General features: G+C 39.1%; 1 protein-coding gene across 2 annotated transcripts in view; it reads right to left on the minus strand.

The window, feature by feature from the left end:
- The window catches only part of Tnpo3 (transportin 3), a 77821-nt gene that overhangs the window by 34763 nt on the left and 22001 nt on the right, over positions 1 to 21057 (minus strand). For both annotated transcript variants that reach the window (XM_005365756.3, XM_013353256.2), the window contains 8 exons: positions 19139 to 19339; positions 18199 to 18272; positions 16115 to 16271; positions 10309 to 10452; positions 6930 to 7105; positions 6086 to 6224; positions 4025 to 4171; positions 661 to 768 (listed from right to left, as the gene is read on the minus strand). In XM_005365756.3, coding sequence (XP_005365813.1) covers positions 661 to 768; positions 4025 to 4171; positions 6086 to 6224; positions 6930 to 7105; positions 10309 to 10452; positions 16115 to 16271; positions 18199 to 18272; positions 19139 to 19339 — 1146 coding nt within the window. The remainder of the gene's footprint in view (positions 1 to 660; positions 769 to 4024; positions 4172 to 6085; positions 6225 to 6929; positions 7106 to 10308; positions 10453 to 16114; positions 16272 to 18198; positions 18273 to 19138; positions 19340 to 21057) is intronic.

Genomic DNA, 21057 nt, shown 5'->3' on the forward strand with positions numbered 1-21057 from the left:
CAAGCCCTCCTCTCCCCATTTTTTCTTTTTCTTTTTTTTTTTTGTAATTTGGTATTGCTACAACACAGCATCCAAACTGTCACATCAGGACTCATTAAAGTATGATCCAGCAATACTAACAACACCTGAAAATATTCTAATATTAAGTGATGTGGAATGATGATAATGATTGCAACCTTACACAGTAAAATGTCACTCAATGATCGCCAGGAAACCACAGGACTATGACTCTTCTACTCGAGTCTATCTACCTCTGGACAAAGCTGCACAAGAATCTAACTGTGGACCAAGGAAATACGACATAACTATTTAAGTAGTTGTTAGGATTAAAGCAGGAAAACCTGCCCATTTTTCCCAGTGGGGTTCAAATCCCTATAAGTTTCCTGGAGATGTCCATATTTACTAGCTGTACACTTGGAATGGCTCTACTTAGTAAGAATAATAGAGGAAATCATAACTGAATTTATCTATCCACTATCCACTACAACCAGTTTATCGGACCCTAAATGAACATTGCTACTATATGCCAGGCAATGTGCTAGGCACCTACATTATCTACTATCTCATTTAGCCACCAAGCTTGGGAGAGGGGGGAGATGGAACATTTACAGAAGATATAGAAGCAAGATAAACACAATCGATGCAATCAGTAAAACTTACCTGGGCAAAACATTCCATAGATCCAATCAAGAAAATCAGGTCCTTCACCAGGTCTGACACTCTCATTCGAAACTCCCCAAAGTCATCAGTCTCTTCAGGAACTCCCTCCTGAAATTCAAAACCATGTATCATCTGTTTAAAACTCACTGGTTCACCATGCGCAAAACTCAAGTCCAAATGGATCAAAGACCTCAACATAAAGCCAGCAACACTGAACCTTACAGAAGAGAAAATGGGAAATACACTCTGGCACAGGAGACCAATTCCTAAATATAACCCCTAAAGCACAGACACTGAGAGAAACAATTCATAAATACGACCTCTTGAAACTGAAAAGCCTCTGTAAAGTAAAGGACATGGTCAACAAGATAAAACAACAGCCTACAGAATGGGAAAAGATTTTCATTAACCCCACATCAGACCCCACATCAGAAGTCTGATCTCCAAAATATACAAAGAACTCAAGAAATTGGACACCAAAATATCACATAATCCAACAAAATAAATGCAGTACAGACCTAAACAGAGAACTCTCAACAGAGGAATCTAAAATGGCTGAAAGACACTTAAGGAAATGTTCAACATCCTTAGTCATCAGAGAAATGCAAATCTGAGATTCCATCTTACACCTGTAAAGAATGGCCAAGATCAAAAACACTGATGACAACTTATGCTGGAGAAGTTTTGGGGAAAAGGGAACACTTCTGCATTGCTGGTCGGAATGCAAGCTGGTACAGCCCCTTTGGATGTCAGTGTGGTGATTTCTCGGAAAATTAAGAAACAACCTTCCTCAAGACTCAGAAATACCACTTTTGGGTATATATCCAAAGGACGCTCAATCGTGCCACAAGGACATGTGCTCAACTATGGTCACAGCAGCTTTGTTTGTCATAGCCAGAACCTGGAAACAACCTAAATCCCCCTCGATTGAAGAATGGATAAAAAAAATGTGGTACATTTACACAATGGAGTATTACACAGCAGAAAACAATAATGATAGCTTGAATTTAACAGGCAAATGGATGGAGCTAGAAAACATTATTTTGAGTGAGGTAACCCAGACACAGAAAGACAATTATCACATGTACTCACTCATAAGTAGTTTTTAAACATAAAGCAAAGAAAGCCAGCACAAACCACAATCACAGAGAACTTAGACAACAATGCAGACACTAGAGAGACTTACATAGATCTAATCTACATGGGAAGTAGAAAGTACAAAAAGGCAAGATCTCCTGAGTAAATTGGGAGCATGGGGACCTCGAGGGAGGGTTGAAGGGAGCAGGAGAGAGGCAGGGAGGGGAGCAGAGAAAAATGTAGAACTCAATAAAAATCAATTAAAAAAATACATTAAAAAAAAAAAAACCTCTCCGACATGCTCTGAGTAAAACCCATAAAGATAAAGCTCTTCAGCAGTCAAATGCTAATAAGCCAAAGTGGGAAATCACAACGCTATGTTAGGGGAACAGAAGGTCTACTCAGGAGCTAGGTGTGCTGGGTCAGCACAGTCTACTCTCCACTCTTCTGTGTATGTGTGTGACTATGTATCTTTATTTCGTATTTTTAATCAAACATCTTGCTTGTTTAGAAGAGTGACTGGAAAGAAGCTGTAAAAGGTGCCTATCTAGAGGTCAGCTCTTTATAATACCAGACAAATCTGAGACTTTCTTTTTCAAAATATTAAACAAAACAAAAAACAACCATTATCACAATAACTTCACAAAGTAAAGTTTAGACTTTAAATCCTTCTTATCCCAGGGCTGGAGAGATGGCTCAGCAGTTAGGAGCACTGACTGCTCTTCCAGAGGACCTGAGTTCAATCCCCAGCAAACACATGGTGGCCCACAGCCATCTGTAATGAGATATGGTGCCCTCTTTTGGCCTACAGGCAGGGTACTGCTTAAGTAAATAAATAATTAAAAAAAAAATCCTTCCTATCCCAATGCACTTCTCCAAATAAACGAGTTACCAACTAATTTCGAGAGGTTAAAGGCGCCTTTGAAAACTTTGGGCTATGAACATTGTAGAAGCACCCTTTAGTGGCACCAATAATTGCTCATCTAGCTCAGTCTCCTTGTTTTAGAATAAAGAAACTAAGAGAAATAATAAGGAAGTGATTGATGGCTTTCCAGATGAAATAATGTATAAGATTCTACAGTACTATAAACTTTCAAGTGTAAAAAACATTTGCAAGGGAAATGATACCACAGAACTGGCACAGAACAGAGAATCCATTGACCAGAACAGCTCATGTGTGGTTTTTCAAGCAAATCGTGGTTACAATTAAGGATCAATCTTCAGTTTAGGAGAATTCAGAGATGAACATGTCAAATTTCAATATAAGCAATTAAATGTACTCCAGGGCCTAGACTAAAGCCACCCAACAACCACCCAGAAGGTAAAAACACTGAGGCATAATATGCAAAGACATTAAGCAAAGAAGGCAGTGGAAGAGCTTGCCAATGAAATATTTCATGCATCTAGTATATTTTCTTCTAAGCAAATGTATGCATTTTCTGTTAAATTATCAAATGATTATAAGTGATAAAGAAAATGTATACACATGTGGAGGGAAATCAAAATTCAACTTCCTTACACAATTTTTTCACTTTTTTGTATTAATTTTTACCTAACCATATGTCCTACACTATTAAAAACACAGTATAAACCCAATGTGGTGGTGTAAACATGCAATTCCAGTAATCAGGAGGCTGACATAGATGAATTAAGAATTCAAAACTGGTCCCAACTACTTATCAAAACACTGTCTCAAAAACACCAATAAGGCTAGGTGGGGTGGCACATGCATTTAATCTCAGTGCTTCAAAGGCAGAGGCAGGTGGACCTCAAGTTGGGGTCAGCCTGGTCTAGCCAGCATATACAGTGGACCCTGTCTCAAAGCAAAACAAAAAACCAAACAATCCACCAAGGAAATGGAATGTAGCTCAGCATGAGCAGTTGCTTAGAATGGGTCAAGGCCCTAGGTTTGCCCCTGGCACTACAAGAAAACAAAAAGGCCCAAACAAACAGTACAGAATTCTACATTTTGATTTCTATCACTTATCATACTGATTACTATTGCAGAAATTCTCATTTTTAATTGCTGCATAAAGGTTCAACAAGTTTCTGAACATAGTCAAACATTTTACACACATATATACACACAAGGCTTTGCACAAAAAATTAGCTTTCTTCTTCTGTAACATCATTTAAATCAAATTCCTACATACACAATTACTAGCTCAGCAAAAACAATGTGCCTATATAGGTCTAATTTTTAAGCTAAAGTGAAAAAAAACTTGAAGACTGTTAGATCAAGTCAGAACCAAAAGGTGGAGAAGATTAAGTAGAGAAGGGTACTTACATGGTCTGGTTCCAACTGGCAGTGTCGAGCCAAGGCATGAAGCAGCCTCTGAATGTATGCTTTGAATATGCTGTGAATGACCTCATCATTGGTTTTATACAAATGTTCTCCTAGTCGGTACCAAAAGTTAAAGGAAATTTCTACTACCTGTTAGGTAAGAAAGTTGATGGTTTATTTGTGCATGAAAAGAACAGAGGAAAAATTAGTTTTATCATTACTTACGGTAAAGCGAAGGATATACACTATTCCCTACGTATATGCAGTTAGGGAACCACCCTTTCTGTGGTACAGGTTTGCTGTTACCTCCTAAATATCTTCCCAAATTACACCTCAGTGGTTACTTAGATGACTAGCTTTACACTTTCTATTTATAATTGAGGAAACTTTTCCCAAATCCCATTAGATTCTATAGAAAACAAAGACATGCAAGTCCTGAAAAGCAGTTTTAACCAAACTCTGGACCATTAATCATGCCAACATCACATGTATAAGTTATAAGGGTTAATAAGAAGCTTGAGTTAATGGGCCAATCAGTTTATAGTTAGTGTAGACCTCCTGTGATTTCTTTAGGACTTAACGACTGTGGGAATCAGGCAAGACAGAAAACCCCCACAACAGTTGACTGGTGGTACCAACTTGTGTAACATGCACAAGGCTCTGAGAGTGATCCTCACTTCCACAAAGGAAGTAGGGTGAGGGATTGTAAATTGTCTTAAAGAATATTATTTTTATAAATAGTGTCTACGTAGCCCAGGCTAGCCTGGTGCTCAGAATGTAGCCTGTGTTAGCCTCAAATTCATGATCCTTTGTCTCAGCCTCCAGGTACTGAAATTACAGGCATTATAGGCATGTGCCATTATCTCCATCTTATAAAGATCTTTAAGGATTTTTTTTAAATGAAACTCAGTATAGACCAGTTAGCCTCAAAGTCATGGAAATCTTCCTGCCTTTGCTCCCTGAGTGTTAGTTAGATTAAAGGCACGTGCCACCGTGCCTAGGTGAGAAGGAGATTCTTAAGTCTCACTCACACCTCTTCTCTAAAGAAAAACTGACGCCATGAAGACACCCGGAGTTAACAGGAGCTAGTATAGTGCAGAGTTTGCAACGGGGATGCCCAAAGGTTCCTATGTGTAGAGGGCTGTGTGGTGCTACTGGGAGGTAGTGGACCATTATGAGGCTGGCCTTACAAGGAAGTGGGCCACTGGGAAACTTCCCAGAGGGAGTTTTGGGACCTAAGACTCTCATTGTTGCCTTTCTGCCTATGAGGCCAGATTGAGGTAAACAGGCTTCCTCTTTAACTGCACTCTTCAGGGCCTGGGCCCAATGGATAAAGACAAAAACATCCAAACATCCAAAACTGTGTGTGAGCTCGGGAAAAACAAAAACAAACGTATTCTCTCTTAAACGTAGCTGGTTATGTCTGCTACTCAGAAATTTGACAATACGATGTAGGTTTTCATTATTGCTTTTAGCGGTAAAGTTCTAAAAAAATAAGTGGAACTAGAAAGGAGGCCCAGTGGGAGGTAACAGGTTTTCTTTCTGACAGATTCTCTGAGTTGCCTACAACAGTCAACCTTAACAACAGATTAGAAAATAGAAAGAATGCAAAATGGAAACCCAAACACAATTCTTTTTTTTTTTTTCGGTTGGTTGGTTGCTTTTTCGAGACAGGGTTTCTCTGTAGCTTTTGAAGCCTGTTCTGGAACTAGCTCTTGTAGATCAGGCTGGCCTCAAACTCACAGAGGATCTGCCTGCTTCTGCCTCTGGAGTGCTGGGATTAAAGGCGTGTACCACCACCGCCCGGCCCCAAACACAGTTCTTAAAAGTATCCTAAACATGGGCCATGTAAGTGTGGGCCACTGGTAAGGTACTTGGGAGGAGAGAAGTGTCTGTACTACACTGCTTTGCTTCACACTCACACCACAGCACCCCACTCCCATATGCAAATAATGAAACTGAAAAAAATTATAACCATACACAACTTCCAGATCACATTAATAAAAAACAAGATTGCAAATTCTCAAGTGGAGAGTAAAAGCCTTAACACAGTACAGATACTACCTCATACTGAGGGTGGCCTGCACAAATAAGAAGCAGTTCCAAAGTTCGAAGATCTCCCAGACCTTGGCCTGGAGTACAAACAATTTTTTCCAGGAAAGTTTCACATAGTTCAGTGAAGATACGGCAGTAATTCAGAACTCTGCAGAAGCAAAATGAGAATACCAAGTCAAGAATCTGGACTTTACATACACAGATACAAGTCAAATGAACAAAAAGTCTCTTTGCCTGAGGGCCATTCAAGTGAATACTCATGATGAGCATATGATGGTAAGTCAATTCATATTCTCTATTACAAATCTTTGAATAAAAACTTCAAATTAGGGTGCTGGAGCAATGGCTCAGTTGTTGAGAGCACTTGCTTGCTAGAGAGCTTGAGTTCCATTAAACTAGGTATCTCTGTGTGGGTGTTTGCATGTGTGAATGCAAATGCTTATGGAATACAGAAGACAGCATAGGATTCCCTGGAGTTGGAGTTACAGGCAGGAGTGAGAGGTTAGAGATGGATGCTAAGAACCAAAGTCAGGTCCTATGCAAGAGAAGAGCCCATTCTTAGCTGCTGAGCCATCTCTACAGCTCCTAAACTATGCAATTTAAAGTTTATCCCTATTTCTTCAAGTCTTCTCTTAAGTGTAAAACAGTAGAACAACCAAGAACTGGTAGTAATCCTCTTTTCTAGATCCAAATTGCTATTCCAGAGGCAGGTACATATCAACTATAGCACAAACTTCACACGTGCAAAGTCACACAGAATCAAAAAACAATGGATGATTATAAAAAAAAAAAAAATTGAGGAAAAACCCCAGATTGTAGGTAACCCAGGGCAACTACTTCAATAGTTACTCACTTGTCTAAATCTTCTCGTGCCACAGCCATGTGATAAGCAGTCTCCAATGTCAGGACCCCCTGAAAAAGCTGCATGGCCAACGGCAAGTTAGTCTCCACATTTTCAATAGCATAGAGAGCTGAGCATACACAGTCTGAAGCAGCTTCATGGAGGTTAGATGAGGTTTTATCCTGCTGCTGAAAGACGGAATACAAAAGCAGAAATCAGAATCATTGTACTCTAGGGAAAACAAATACAACCTTCTGAAAGTTGTTTTTTGTTTGTTGTATGAAACAGGTGTCATGTAATCTACATTGGCCTTAAAGTCACTGTGTAGCACAAACTAGCTCCCTGCTCTAGGATTACAGAAATGCACGCCAAATGTGCTTCTATGTCCGCCTGACTGAGAGTACACTATGAAGAGCCCCTGAGGTGTAGACCTTGCCAAGACAACATCCATCTTCCTTACCCTACTTCTCCAGGCATGGCCAAAAAAAAAAAAAAAAAAGAGCTTCTTTATCCATCATTCAGACTTATATGAACTTTTTTCATTTTATTTGCTTTTGTTTCTCTTTCTTTCTTTCTTTCTTTCTTTCTTTCTTTCTTTCTTTCTTTCTTTCTTTCTTTCTTTCTCTGTCTTGGAACTCACTAGATAGACCAAGCTGGCCTCAAACTCACAGAGATCCAAAGTATTGGGATGGAAGGGGCTATACTATCGCACCAGGTTTCTTCTGTTAAGCTTTCTTGGAAACAGCATTCTGTCTGTCTCAGCCAGAGTTCTGGGATCGGGTGTGAGCCATCAGCCTGGGAGTTACCAGATTATCCCCATGCTTCTCTCTATACTGTTTCTTCCATAGGGAATGTCATGTTTCTCAATGGCATTGAATGCATTTTGAAATTCATTCTCTTTTTAAGTACTGCTTAAAATGAAAAGGTTCAGCAATACCAAAAGGCCAATTACATACCAAAGTTAAGCAGAGGTTCTTAAAACTTTTGGGGTGGAGAAGCGAGTTAACACAGAAATGGCAAATTCTCCCAATTTCTCATTCACAGTAATACATGCTAGTATATGAGAACAAAGCCTAAAACTACAGCTACCCAATGTATCAATCAAAAATAAAAACAATATCATTTCTTGCTAGGTATATAAGACCCTGGTTTAAAAAAGAATTTTTGGAGCTGGTAAAATGGTTCTGTAAATAAAGGCACTTGCCAAGCCTAGCAACTTGGGTTTGATCCCCGAGACCCACATAACGGAGACAACAACTCCTCTGTAAATTGTCCTTAGACATTCAAACGCATATAATAAATTTTTTAAAATGTATTTTAAAAGTTGTGGTGCTTTTAATCCTAGCACTTGGGAATGAATGGAGGCAAAAGATCAGGAGTACAAGTTCATCCTTGGCTACACAGCGAGTTCAAAGACAAACCATCTTGAAAAAACAACAAGAAGCCGGGCGGTGGTGGCGCACGCCTTTAATCCCAGCACCTGGGAGGCAGAGGCAGGCGGATCTCTGTGAGTTCAAGGCCAGCCTGGTCTACAAGAGCTAGTTCCAGGACTGGAACCAAAAAGCTAGAGAAACCCTGTCTTGAAAATCAAACAAACAAAAAAAACCCAACAAGAACAAAATATTTCAGAGACATTCAAAAACCTTCAAAAGTTTATTCTCTTTGTACATTTTCTTTGGAAAGTACTTGAGGATGTTCAAAAAACAATCAACCCCAAAAAGCAAAGTAAAGGGAAATCTGAGCATCATAACTGGGGAATAAATCAAAAGAACAACTTATAAGAAAGAATAAGAACTTATCAGAGCCGACAGTGGAGCCGACATGGAAGCACAAGTTGCAATGTCAGCACCCAGTGGTGAGAGCAAAAGGATCTTGAATTTGAAGATAACCTGGGTCACACAGGCAGTTAGCTGTAAACCAGCCTGTTACTTAGTTGAGACCGTCTCAAAACAGTAACAAAAGTACAACAAGGGAAACTGGAGGGCTCTTATTCACTGACACAGTTAAGAGCGTCTGTAAATTCAATGAAGCTGTCACTGCTAAGTCTTTCTCTAATAACAACAATGATAACAAGACACTTAGACCCTCTCTATAAAGGATAAGAGCTACTTATGCTAGGAGAGCTAACAGATGCAAATCATCCCATTGGGTTCTTACCTCTTTTTAAAATATTTTAGTTTTATAAGGCAGAGCTTCTTTATAACAGTACTGGCTAACCTGAATTCATTGTGTAGACCAGGCTGGCCTCGAATTCACAGAGATTCACCTGCCTCTGCCTCTTAAGTGCTGGGATTAAAGGCATGCGCCACCACTACCCAGCTTTTTGTCCCCCATCCCTGTTTTTTAAAGGAGCAATCCTGGAGATACTTTATTAGGAAAAGGGGGCGGGACAGGTAAATGGTTCAGGGAGTAGAAGTGTCTGCCACACAAGCCTGAGAACCTGAATTCAGATCCCCCAGAACTATATAAGAGCACTCTTCTGACAAGATGGGAGTCAGACACAGGAGAATCCACAAGAACCTTTCAGGTCAGCTAGCCTAGAGAACAAGGGGAGAGATGATGCCTCAAAAACTAAATGGAACGTAAGGATCTATACAGAGGGCTCAATCCACATGGGTTCTGTGGCATGTGCATATCTTCATACAGAAAGCACACATATACACAAAATAGATGAAATGTTTTAATTCTTTCAAAAAGAAGTATGCAGGTTTGGGATGAACGTAAGAAGCTCAACAGTGTCTATGCCCAACAGACTGAAACTCCTGCATCTATGGGTCATTTGAAGAGCAGCACATGCTCCATTACACATCAGCCTCAGCGGGCTTCTATCTTTCCCTAAGATAGGGTGTTATTTAGCTCAGGCTTGCTTCAAATTTGCTAAGGGTAACCTTGAATTTCTCACCCTCTGGCCTTTACCTCACGTACTAAGACTAAAGGCACGTGCCATCAAGCTCAACGCCTTCTTATGCTATTTTTTTTATTTAGAAACCAAACAGAAGTGTATTTATTCAAGAAACATTTTTGCATATCTTTTTCCCAAATTCCACAAAGAAGGTTAGACATTTTCTATTAATTTTTTTGTTATACATGTTTGTATATGTGTAACCTCTTAGCTGCTGAAGCTCGTTTTAGTTTCTCTGAATTCTGTATTATTTTTTTAAATTTATTTATTTATTAAAGATTTCTGTCTCTTCCCTGCCACCGCCTCCCATTTCCCTCTCCCTCCCCCAATCAAGTCCCCCTCCCTCGTCAGCCCAAAGAGCAACAGCAAAGTCAACAAGTTCTTATGCTATTCTTAAGACTCAGATAAAATTTTTCTCTCAATACAAACATTGAGCTGTACCAGAAGGTTGGTTATTAAAATGACAATGGCAGCTATAGGTTTACTTACCAAAACCTCAAAAAGCAGCGCTAATAACTTATTATTAGCCATGAAGTTACTGTCCAAAACTCCCAAGTTAAACCAGCTTCCCAAACAGCGGAAAACCTTCATAAGCATCTTCTCATCAGTTCCTGCTTTTTCTACACATGTCATCTAAATAGAAAATATAGTTTAAGAAAAAAAAATCAACCTTTATACTTTAGTCACTATTATATACTATCTATAACGACATTAGCAACAAGCAGTCACAAATGTTTTGTAAGTACCATTGTTCTAAATCCTATTACCACATAATTTCCAGCAAAATACTACAATATGATTATCTTCTCTTTTTAGTGGGGAAACTGAGATACAAAAAGGTGAAAGATCCAAAACAGACATTAAAAATAACAAGGTTCTTAGTTCCCACTTATGCATTAATGTACTCTCATCAATACAACTACTTTTAAAATATACCAGTTTATTCTCCATATGCAATTGGTAACTAATTCTGGGGGACTGCTGCCCGAGCATCATGAGCTGAGTTTGGATCCCCAGTACTTACTCTAGCCAGGTATGGCGGTACACATCTGTAATCCCCTGCTGGAAAGGGAAGAAAGGAAGATTCCTAGGGCTTGCTGTCCTGATCAGTTGGTCTAACTGACTCAGTGAGACATCCTCTCTCAAGATGGGTTAGTAGGTAAAGCTGCTTGTTCCCTAACACGGTGACCCGAGTGAGTGCAATCCCTGGAACCCACATGGTGGAGGAAGAACAAGTCCTGCACGCCATCCTCTCGTCTCCACACGTGTGGCACTCGAGACACACACATAAAATAAATAAGTGTTAGGGCGAGCTTCTGGAAAGATGGTTCAGCAATTGAGAGCATTCACTGCTGTTGTAGAGGACCCAAGGAAAATCCCCAGTACCTACAAAGCAGCTCATAATCATCTGTAACTGCAATTCTACAGCATCCAACACCTCTTTTAGCCTCAGAAGGCACCAGGTATGCACAAATAAATGCATGCAAAACACCTGTAAGACTTTGTATAAAAATAAATCTTCTTTTAAAAGGTCTTCTAGGAGGGCGGTGGTGGCGCACGCCTTTAATCCCAGCACTTGGGAGGCAGAGGCAGGCGGATCTCTGTGAGTTAGAGACCAGCCTGGTCTACAAGAGCTAGTTCCAGGACAGGCTCCAAAAAAACCACAGAGAAACCCTGTCTCGAAAAACAAACAAACAAACAAACAAATAAGTCTTCTAAAGCAAGTTGTTAATTCTTTTTTTGGGGGGGGGGAATCTGGAAATATAAGAAATAATTTAGTGGTAGAACACCAGCTTAGCATACACAGAGACCTCAGGTTCAATTTCCAGTACTATGAAAGAAAGACATAAAACAAGTCAGACTAAAACTGACCACTGCCTTTATCTGAACATTTTGTGCTACATTTTAGAAAGCATAATGCAACTTCTAGATAAGAATGTTTCAAGAGCCAGGTGGTGGTGGCGCACGCCTTTAATCCCAGCACTCGGGAGGCAGAGGCAGGCGGATCTCTGTGAGTTCGAGACCAACCTGGTCTACAGAGCTAGTTCCAGGACAGGCTCAAAAGCCAGAGAAACCCTGTGTCGAAAAACCAAAAAAAAAAAAAAGAATGTTTCAAGACAGCTCACAGGCAGTGGGCTAAAAACATGACAACTGCCATGAGGGACAACAAGCAAGGAGAAAGGGGAAAGGCTGCATCCATAATTTATTACACACCAGATCTCCAGTCTGGCAGTTGGACTTCCAGGATTGTTTCCATTATCACAGAATAATCATAATTCATTGCCTATAATCAACTGGTATCAATTTTTTTTTTTTTTTGGTTTTTCGAGACAGGGTTTCTCTGTGGTTTTGGAGCCTGTCCTGGAACTAGCTCTTGTAGACCAGGCTGGTCTCGAACTCACAGAGATCGGCCTGCCTCTGCCTCCCGAGTGCTGGGATTAAAGGCGTGCGCCACCACCGCCCGACTGGTATCAATTTTTAAAAATTATTTCAAGCTGGTGGCAACCACAGTATACAGAGTAAAATTATGATATTTATTTATATTTTATTTATATTTACACAGTGATATCAACTACATAGAAAAATCCCCCAGACTCAAAGCTTCATCTAAAATACAATCTGCAGTGATACATTGTCTGACTGGCCTGGAACTTCCTATGTAGATCAGGTTGGCCTGATACAGAAATCTGCCTGCCTCTGCCACTGCTCTGCAGTGCTGGAATTAGAGGTGTGTACCACCCTTCTCCATAGATGATGGTTTTGTTCTCCTCTGGTGCTGGGGATTGAGCCCAGGGACCTGCGCATACTGGGTAAATGCTCTAGCAACAATGTATACATCCCTAGCCATGGTGATCATTTTTATAAGTGCCCTCCAAGCTGTACTAGACTGGTTGTAAAGATGAGAAGTGAAAGTTTAGTATGTTACTATATACCACTTCATTCCCATGGAACCATATTGAAAGAGTAAGGTTTTTTTGTTTGAGAACAGTATCTTGTTATTTGGCCCAGGCTGGACTCAAACTCATTATCCTCTACTTTAGCCTCCTAGGTATTAGGATTACAGGTGTGTGCTGCCACACTTGGCAAAAACATCCATTTTAAAATCAATTTTTTCCTCTAATATGACAAACAGGAGACAGAAAGGCTAATACAAGTATATAAATGGGCTTGCTTCTATTTTTTAATTTCTTTATAGATACTGCATTTTAGTCAAAGAAGTAACATATAACTAACTGTATCGGCGTGAATAAATGCAGGCAAATATTAAAGAATATATACAATTTTAATGAATAAATAAAACTTACAGAACCGAAGTTCCCGCGCAGCACAGGAGGTAGGAAAGAGAGGGGCAGAGCCTCCCCGCGTTCAATTTATCAGTAAACAACCGCCCCAGGCAAACCCGCCCTAAAGGGGCTGGCTTAACCCTACAACTAACAAGTAAGTGATCAGCCATTACATGTACTGAACCCTATTATGTGCTAAACATGATTTTAATAGCTTTAAATGCATTAATTCAGTCTCCACAAAATTAAAAAAGCACTATTACTCTCATATACAGATTATGAAACTGAGGCAGAAGAGTTAATTATCTTGTTTAATATGGCAGAGCAAAGACTCAAATGTCACAAAGTCTTGCTTCAGGACCTATGATCCAGGTTGGAGAGATGACTCTGGTCGAGTACTGGCTGTTCTTCCAGAGGACCCTGGTTGTAGTCCCAGCACCCAAACAACAGCTCACAACTATCTATAACTCCAGTCCAGGGGATTTGAAGCCAGCCAGAGATACACAGTGAGATCTTGTCTCAAAAATAAATACCTTTTTTAAAAATTGGATTTTCCTAAAATAAGCTACCTTCACACAAATTACCCTGCAAAAAAAGAAAAGCATGCTAAGCATGGAGGAACCAGACTGTCATCACCCTAATCCAGAGGACAACCCTAACATTACTAATAAAGTACCAATCAGACATTATAATACTGCCTAAGATATAACTCTGAGATAGGCACGATCCAAAACTTAAAAAACCTTTTCTTAAAACCATCAAGTCTCTTAATTTATCTCTAATCAACATGCTGAAGGAAAATAAATTAAACCCTGAAGAAAAGGATCCAAGTAACTACTTTCTCAATTATCCTAAGGATGGAATGTAAGTGGTAGCATTATTAATACAGTAGAGAATTTATTACAAGCAATGGATACCCTAAGGTATCAGGCTTAATTTCTTTTGAGGAGTCCTTATTCAGTAGGGCCGACTCAGACCTTCCAATTAGAAGAAATAAGGAGATTACAAAAACAATCAGAAAAAACAAAGAACGTAATCATAAATGCTAAAGACATTCTCTCAGACAAATGCTCTCTGCTGAAAGACAGAGCAAGAGGACCGTGACTGCGAGCCTAAAACAAGACAGGGTTGCAAAGTGGATACTGTTGGTGAACTCTGTTTTCAAGTATTTTAGAACCAACTGGGAGAATGTGAATGTGCTCTAAAAACATGGCATTACATAGGAAATGTTCTAAAATGAAAAAGTAAAGGTAGATGACTGAAACAGGAAACTGTAACCACAGAGATAAACATTCACGGGACATACATGAAAGGGTCAACAGCAGTCAGTCCACCAGTGTGCCCAGTCTCAACTACTCAGGAAGCTAACGCAGGAAACTACCTGAGTCCGTGCTCTATAAACCACATCTCACAAACAAGGCTGGAGGGCTGAAGAAAATGCTCAAGCCTGAGGTTAAGAGCACTTGCTGCTCTTCCAAAGAACCAGAGTGCAGACACCAGAGCTTACACTGAGTGGCCTAGGAACTCCAGCTGCAAGAGAACTGAGCTCATCTTCTGCTTTCCACTGCATACACATGGCAGACACTGGCACAAAAACATAAAGAAAATAAAAAACTTTTAACAAAAATTGAGGGATGGGGCTGGAGACATGGCTCAGAGGTTAGGAGCACTGGTTGTTCTTCCAAAGGTCAAGTGTCAGCAACCATCTTATAATGAAATCTTGTGCCCTCTTCTGGCATGCAGGCATACATGCAGGCAAAACACTGCATACATTATAAATAAATCTTTAAAAAATTGAGGGACAAGTGTGGTAGCACACAACTATAATACTGCATTTAGGAGACAGAGTCAGGTAGAAGAGAAAAGGGAATCGGGGAATTAAAAGTGCAGGTCATCATCAGCCATGAGGCTATGGCTATGAAACAAGTTTCATATGAAAATATGAAACAAGTTTGAAGCCAACTTAGGATGCATGAGACCCTTTTAAAAAATGGCTTGGTCAGGCAGTGGTGGCACACACCTTTAATCCCAGCACTTGGAAGGCAGAGGCAGGCGGATCTCTGTGAGTTCGAGGCCAGCCTGGTCTACAAAGTAACTTACAGGACAGCCAGAGCTACACAGAAAAACAAAGAACAAACAAAAAAGATGCATGCTAGAAGACTGATGGCCTGATCCTGGGACACCCACATTAGAAGAAGAAAAGCAGTTTGGACAAACCGTTGGCTGACCTCTACACACATCCTAGGGTACACAGGTGTGTGTGGTCCCCTCCCCACAATAAATACATGTAATTTTAAGAAACTAAAGCCAAAACATACAAAAGAGAATTGTGGTTGCAGTTCAGTTGTAGAGCACTTCTAGTATGCATGAGGCCCTCAGTTCAACCCCTAATATCCCAAATTAAGACAGACAGACACAGGACATGATTTCCAAGTTACTTGAATATTAACTGTTTAATTTTTTTTCTAATGTTCTAAAATACTATTTTCTTTAAAAATAAATGGTCAGAAAAATTCAAAAAATGGTCAATTAAAAAATTTAAAGATATTTACTTTCCAAATAGGTTTTTAACACCAAATTGAATATAACTGAATGTAATTATAATTACATTATTGTTCAATGGCCAAGTAAAATCTACTATTATTTCTTTATCAAAATGCTAACTTGTCTTTACTTTTTCCTAAAATTTATATGCACTTCTTTTAGTGTGGTCCTTGGAGGCAAGAGCTTTTATATATCATAAGAATTGAGTTCAAATTCTAAATTAAAAATCAAGTATCAGTAAGCCCATTCACATTCACAAGAGATATCACCCTCACAGCATTACAAAGAAGCTCAAGAAATACAAGTTTTAAAAGTATTTTGTATTATTAAAAAGTTTTGTATAAATGCCAAAACAGTACTAATGCCACATTTCCAAAGAAAAATGCTTCATACCATTGTGACCAGATCACAAAATAATCCCTCCACGGTCTCTGTCCTTTATCAACAAATGAATATTTCAAACTTACCAATAAAGATACCACTGTACTAGAATAGAAGGCCAAGTCTTCTATAATTTCTGTGCGCCTATTGGCTCCAATTCGCAAGGAACGACTGTGTACCTCTTCAGGTAACACTGTAAGGATCTCCAGCAAAAAGGGCAAAGAAGTTACATCATTGCTATATCTGGAAAAGAAAAGGAGGAGGATGTATCAGAGTCACTGAGAGCCAGCAAATACAGAATCACAACGCCATCCATCAAAATAGTCCACAACAATAAAAGCAGCACTCTCAACAGTAAGAGGAAAAGAGCCAGGAGGTGGTGGCAGAGGCTGGCGGAGCTCTGGAAGCTCAAGGTCAGTCCTGGTCCACAGAGAGAGTTCCAGGACAGCCAGGGCTCTGTCACACAGAAAAACCGTCTCAAAAAACCTTAAAAAGAAAACAGAAAAAAATAAGAAAATGAAAATGTAATCTTTGCTTTATTTATTTGTTTATTTTCAAGACAGAGTTTCTCTGTAGTTTTGTAGAAGAATGAAATCTTTGTTTTATTGAGACAAGGTTTCATGCATTCCATGCTGGCTTCCAACTTGTTATATGGCTGTAGAAAAAAAAAAAGGAGAAGGGAAGAAGGAAGGGAGAATAAACATGGCAATAGAAAGGAAGGTAAGTTAGTTTTAGTTAGATGTATTTTTTTGTAGCCATGCAGTGGTGGAACATGCCTTTAATCTCAGCACTCGGGAGGCAAGAGGCAGGTGGATCTCTGTGAGTTTGAAGCCAGCCTGGTCTACAGAGCAAGTTTCAGGACACCTAGGGCTGTTGTACAGAGAAACCCTGTCTCAAAAGGAAAAAAAAAAAATGTATTTCTATTATGTGTGCAGAGGAAGGGGTATGTGCACATAAACACAAGTGCCCACAGATCCCCCTGGAGCTGGGGTTACAAGCAGTTGTAAATTGCCTGATCCCATAATAAGAATTGAACTCAGGTCTCAGGAAGAGCAGTATGTGCTCTTAACCATCGAGCCACCTCTCCAGTTCCCAGTTTTAGTTAATTTTAAAAATTACATGCACATAACACATATGATCGAATATTTTACTAACTTGGCTAAGTTCTGTATTATCATTAGCCTCCAGTTTTCAACACCAATATCTTCCTGACTTTGAGGTATGGCTAAGCAATCCTAATGCCTCAATTTTGAAGATAATCAGCAATTTCATGACTCCTATGTCATATGTGATTCATAAGTTTATACTACAGAATATTATTATTGCACATATTTATTTATTTAGAGATAATGTAGCCTTGACAAGCCTGGAGCTCAATATGCAGATCAGGCTACCTTGAATTCATAGAGATTTGCCCGCCTCTGTCTCCTGATTGTTGGGATTAAAGGTGTACAACAACCATGCCCAGCCCCCAAATTTACGTTAACAAGAAAGTTAACAATATAAAATTCAGGGGCTGGTAATACTGCAGTGTATAAAGTGTTTGTCACCAAGCCTGATGACCTGAGTTCAATATACCCCACATGGTAGAGAGAACAATTCAAGTTGTCCCCTGAACTTGACACAGTGATATGGCAAGCACACCTCCAATAAAAAAACAAAATACAATATTTGAAGAGAAATAAAAATTCTATCATTTGGGAATGGAGAAATAGATGGCTCCGTGTTTAAGATCACTTGTTGTTCTTCCAGAGGACCCAAATTGAATGCCCCCTCCCGATCAGGCATCTCACAATCATCTGTAACTCCAGCTCCAGAGAAGATTTACCTGGCCTCTGTGGGCTTTTGCACCCATGTTCACGTAGATACACATACCTATACATAATTAATTTTTTAAAAAAAATTTTTTAAGCCTTTGGCGGTGGCCCACACCTTTAATTCCAGTACTCAGGAGGAAGAGACAGGCAGATCTATGAGTTTAAGGCCAGCCTGGTCTACACAGTGAGTTCCAGGACAGCCAGGACTGTTACAGAAAAATCCTGTCTCAATAAAACAAAAGAAAACTAAAGCAAATTGTAATTTTATGCCCACAATTTAGAAAAATTTACTAGGACAGATTTCTCTGTGTGGATTAATGGAAATCCAAATACTATCGATAAAAATTACTTACTTTTCTACCAATGTTTGTACGCATCCCTTCCAAGAAGGCATCTGTAGGGCAAGGTCTGCTATTGCTAAAGCCAGCTGAATGGGAAGAGATAAATAAATGAATAGACCAGATACAGAAACCATCAATGCTAACAGAAAAAGAGACCACAATTCTTTCAAACACTATGACAGTGAAGACTAGCACCTCCTTTCCTCCTTCCCCATGAATGTCTACCTATCCAGTCATCTAGTTAGCTACAAATTGCTTAGATTTAGACATCAACCTTAAAAATTAAAGACAGACCTCCTGAGTGCTGGGATTATAGGTGAGTGCCACCACTGTCCAGCCAATACTTACTTTTATTTGACAATACAATACCATAGAACTTCAGAGACTGATAAATTATAGTTTGTCAAAAGATCAAAGCTACTGATAAAGTTAGACTTTGGTTCTGTCCTCAGATAATGGATTGCCATTTCCCTGCTCTTTCCATTTCTCATCTTGAAGCCTCCTCTTCAAGAGCACGTCCACATCAGGCAAACACATGTATGTACTTTACTTTCTAATGTATTTCCCTGGCTAAAGGGGAAAGCCAAGACGTTCATTGTTTCATTTATAAGACTTTTACTGCCAGTCCTTCCAGAAAAGAGTTTATAAATTAATAAAAATTGAAAAAAGTTACTGCATAGACTTCTAACTCAGAATAATACACATTTTACTAATCATCTGCAATTTTAACAGTAGGGGGAGCACATGCTAGAGAAAACATATTTTAATATTTAATGTCTGGAGCCTAATGAACTCAAAGATTAATACAAATGATTAAACTTTATTCTGCTACAGTTGTGAAAATATAGCAATAAAGTTAACGTTACCTTACATGGCCTACCAATAAAAACCAAAATAAATCATGAAGTATCCAAATGACCTTACAAGTTTCCTTAGTGAGTAAAGGATTTACCTGTGTTACAATGACAGGTGACAAATCTTTTAAGTTCTGAATATGAGTTAGCAATGAGTCCCTTAAAGAAGCATGAGAGTCTGTGGGTAGCTCATAAAACGAAGTCTGAATCTTCATTTTCATGGTCTGGGCAGCAAAATAGCATGATTCCACATCCTGTCGGATCTGTAACAATTGATCAGAAATCTCCCAGGCATGAACCTGAAAGTAAATAAAAGATTTCATAAAGCGTATTATTTTTATAAATAATTTTAAAGTTATATAACTTCTACATATATAGTTAGAATAAATATAATGGAAGAAAGAATTGACAAATTAACTTCAGTTTGCAGGGCCTATTCAACAAAAGTACTCCCTAAGACTTTGTGATTTACTCTAGTAAGGCCTAATGGCCAGATCAACTGAATCAAAAGACAGAATCTGAAAGACTAGAATAACCAATTCTATACAGTGGTTATAAAAAAAAGTCCCAGAAATTTCTACTAAAACTAAAACAAAAACATTATTATAAAGCTTCTAATCCTATTTTTAAGTTGAATGTTTCTTCTCTTATTTAAATGTTTTGTTCACTCTAAGACTTAAGTCTGGAAACTTTTCAATATATCTATCAATAGGAAAAACATTTCATATTGGTCTCATTGGACATACTTTTTAAAGTTTAGTACCTCATAAACAACAGGAAATATATCTTGGTCCAAGTGAAATTTTTACATCGTTTATTTTCTGATATGCTTATATATGACAGAGTTTAACAAGGTGACTAAATCGTTTTTTATAAATTAACCTGTCTATAGAAATAATAAAAAAGAATAAAATACAACAAATCTGATCACGAATAACTGGTCATAATAAAAAGGAGTCCTATTTTAAAGAGAACTCTTGAAGAAAAAGCATGCAGCACATAGTAGACATCTGACTAATGATTGACAAATTCTAATCCAGCTATGCAAGCTGTCTCTTAACAAACTGGTAATAATACAATGAGAAAAAAGGGATCAGTCTCAATTTTGAAACAGTGTCAATTTCGGAAAAAAAAAATTTTTGAGACAGATACATACATCCAAAATTATGAAGTGGAGGAGGATCCTGATCCTCCTGCCCCTAGCTCCCGAGAGCTGAAAGTACAGGTATGCAATACCTTTCCCAGTTTAAGTAGTGCTGGAGATTGAACAGGGCCTTGTGCACGCTAGGCAAGCACCACACCAAATGAACATCTCCAGCACCATATAAATTCTCCTAATCAATTTCTTCTCTTTTTCTTTTCTTCCCCCTCTCCCTTCTCTTCTCTGCCATTTCTTCTTTCTTTTCATTTCCTGAAAGGCTGCCTACAGAGCCCAGGATAGCCTGAAACTCATTATCTTTCTCCTTCAGGCACGTGCCACAGACGCAACCCTCAAGTCCATGACTTTTGTTTGTTTTTGTTTTGTTTTTGGAGACAGGGTTTGTCACTATGGGGCTAGTCCTGGAACTAGCTCTTGTAGACCAGGCTGGTCTCAGAGCTCCGCCTGCCTCTGCCTCTCAATTGCTGGTATCAAAGGCACGCGCCACCACCAACGTCCAGCAAGTCCATGGCTTCTTAAACTGTGCATCATGCAAATGAACATGAAGGTCCCAAGAAAAAGACATTGGCAACAATAAAAGGTTTCTGAACACACAGGGACCAAAAAATAATTTAAAACTAAACAATTGATGAGTCCAAGGAGTTTCAGGTGTGTTGACGAAGACAACTTTACCACAGCCTTTGTTCTGAGCAATGTGCACACAACACTAAGCACACCTTCCCGCCACCCAGGGCCAATGATTGCTGCCTAAAACACCTCAGAGTTCAATTTCCAGGATCCACAATGACAGAGAACCATTCCCACAAGCTGTACTGAACTCCAAATGGTGGTATGACCCACACTCATACCCATGAACAT

This window comes from Microtus ochrogaster, unplaced genomic scaffold (genome assembly GCF_000317375.1).
Source record: "Microtus ochrogaster isolate Prairie Vole_2 unplaced genomic scaffold, MicOch1.0 UNK4, whole genome shotgun sequence".
NCBI lineage: Eukaryota > Metazoa > Chordata > Mammalia > Rodentia > Cricetidae > Microtus > Microtus ochrogaster.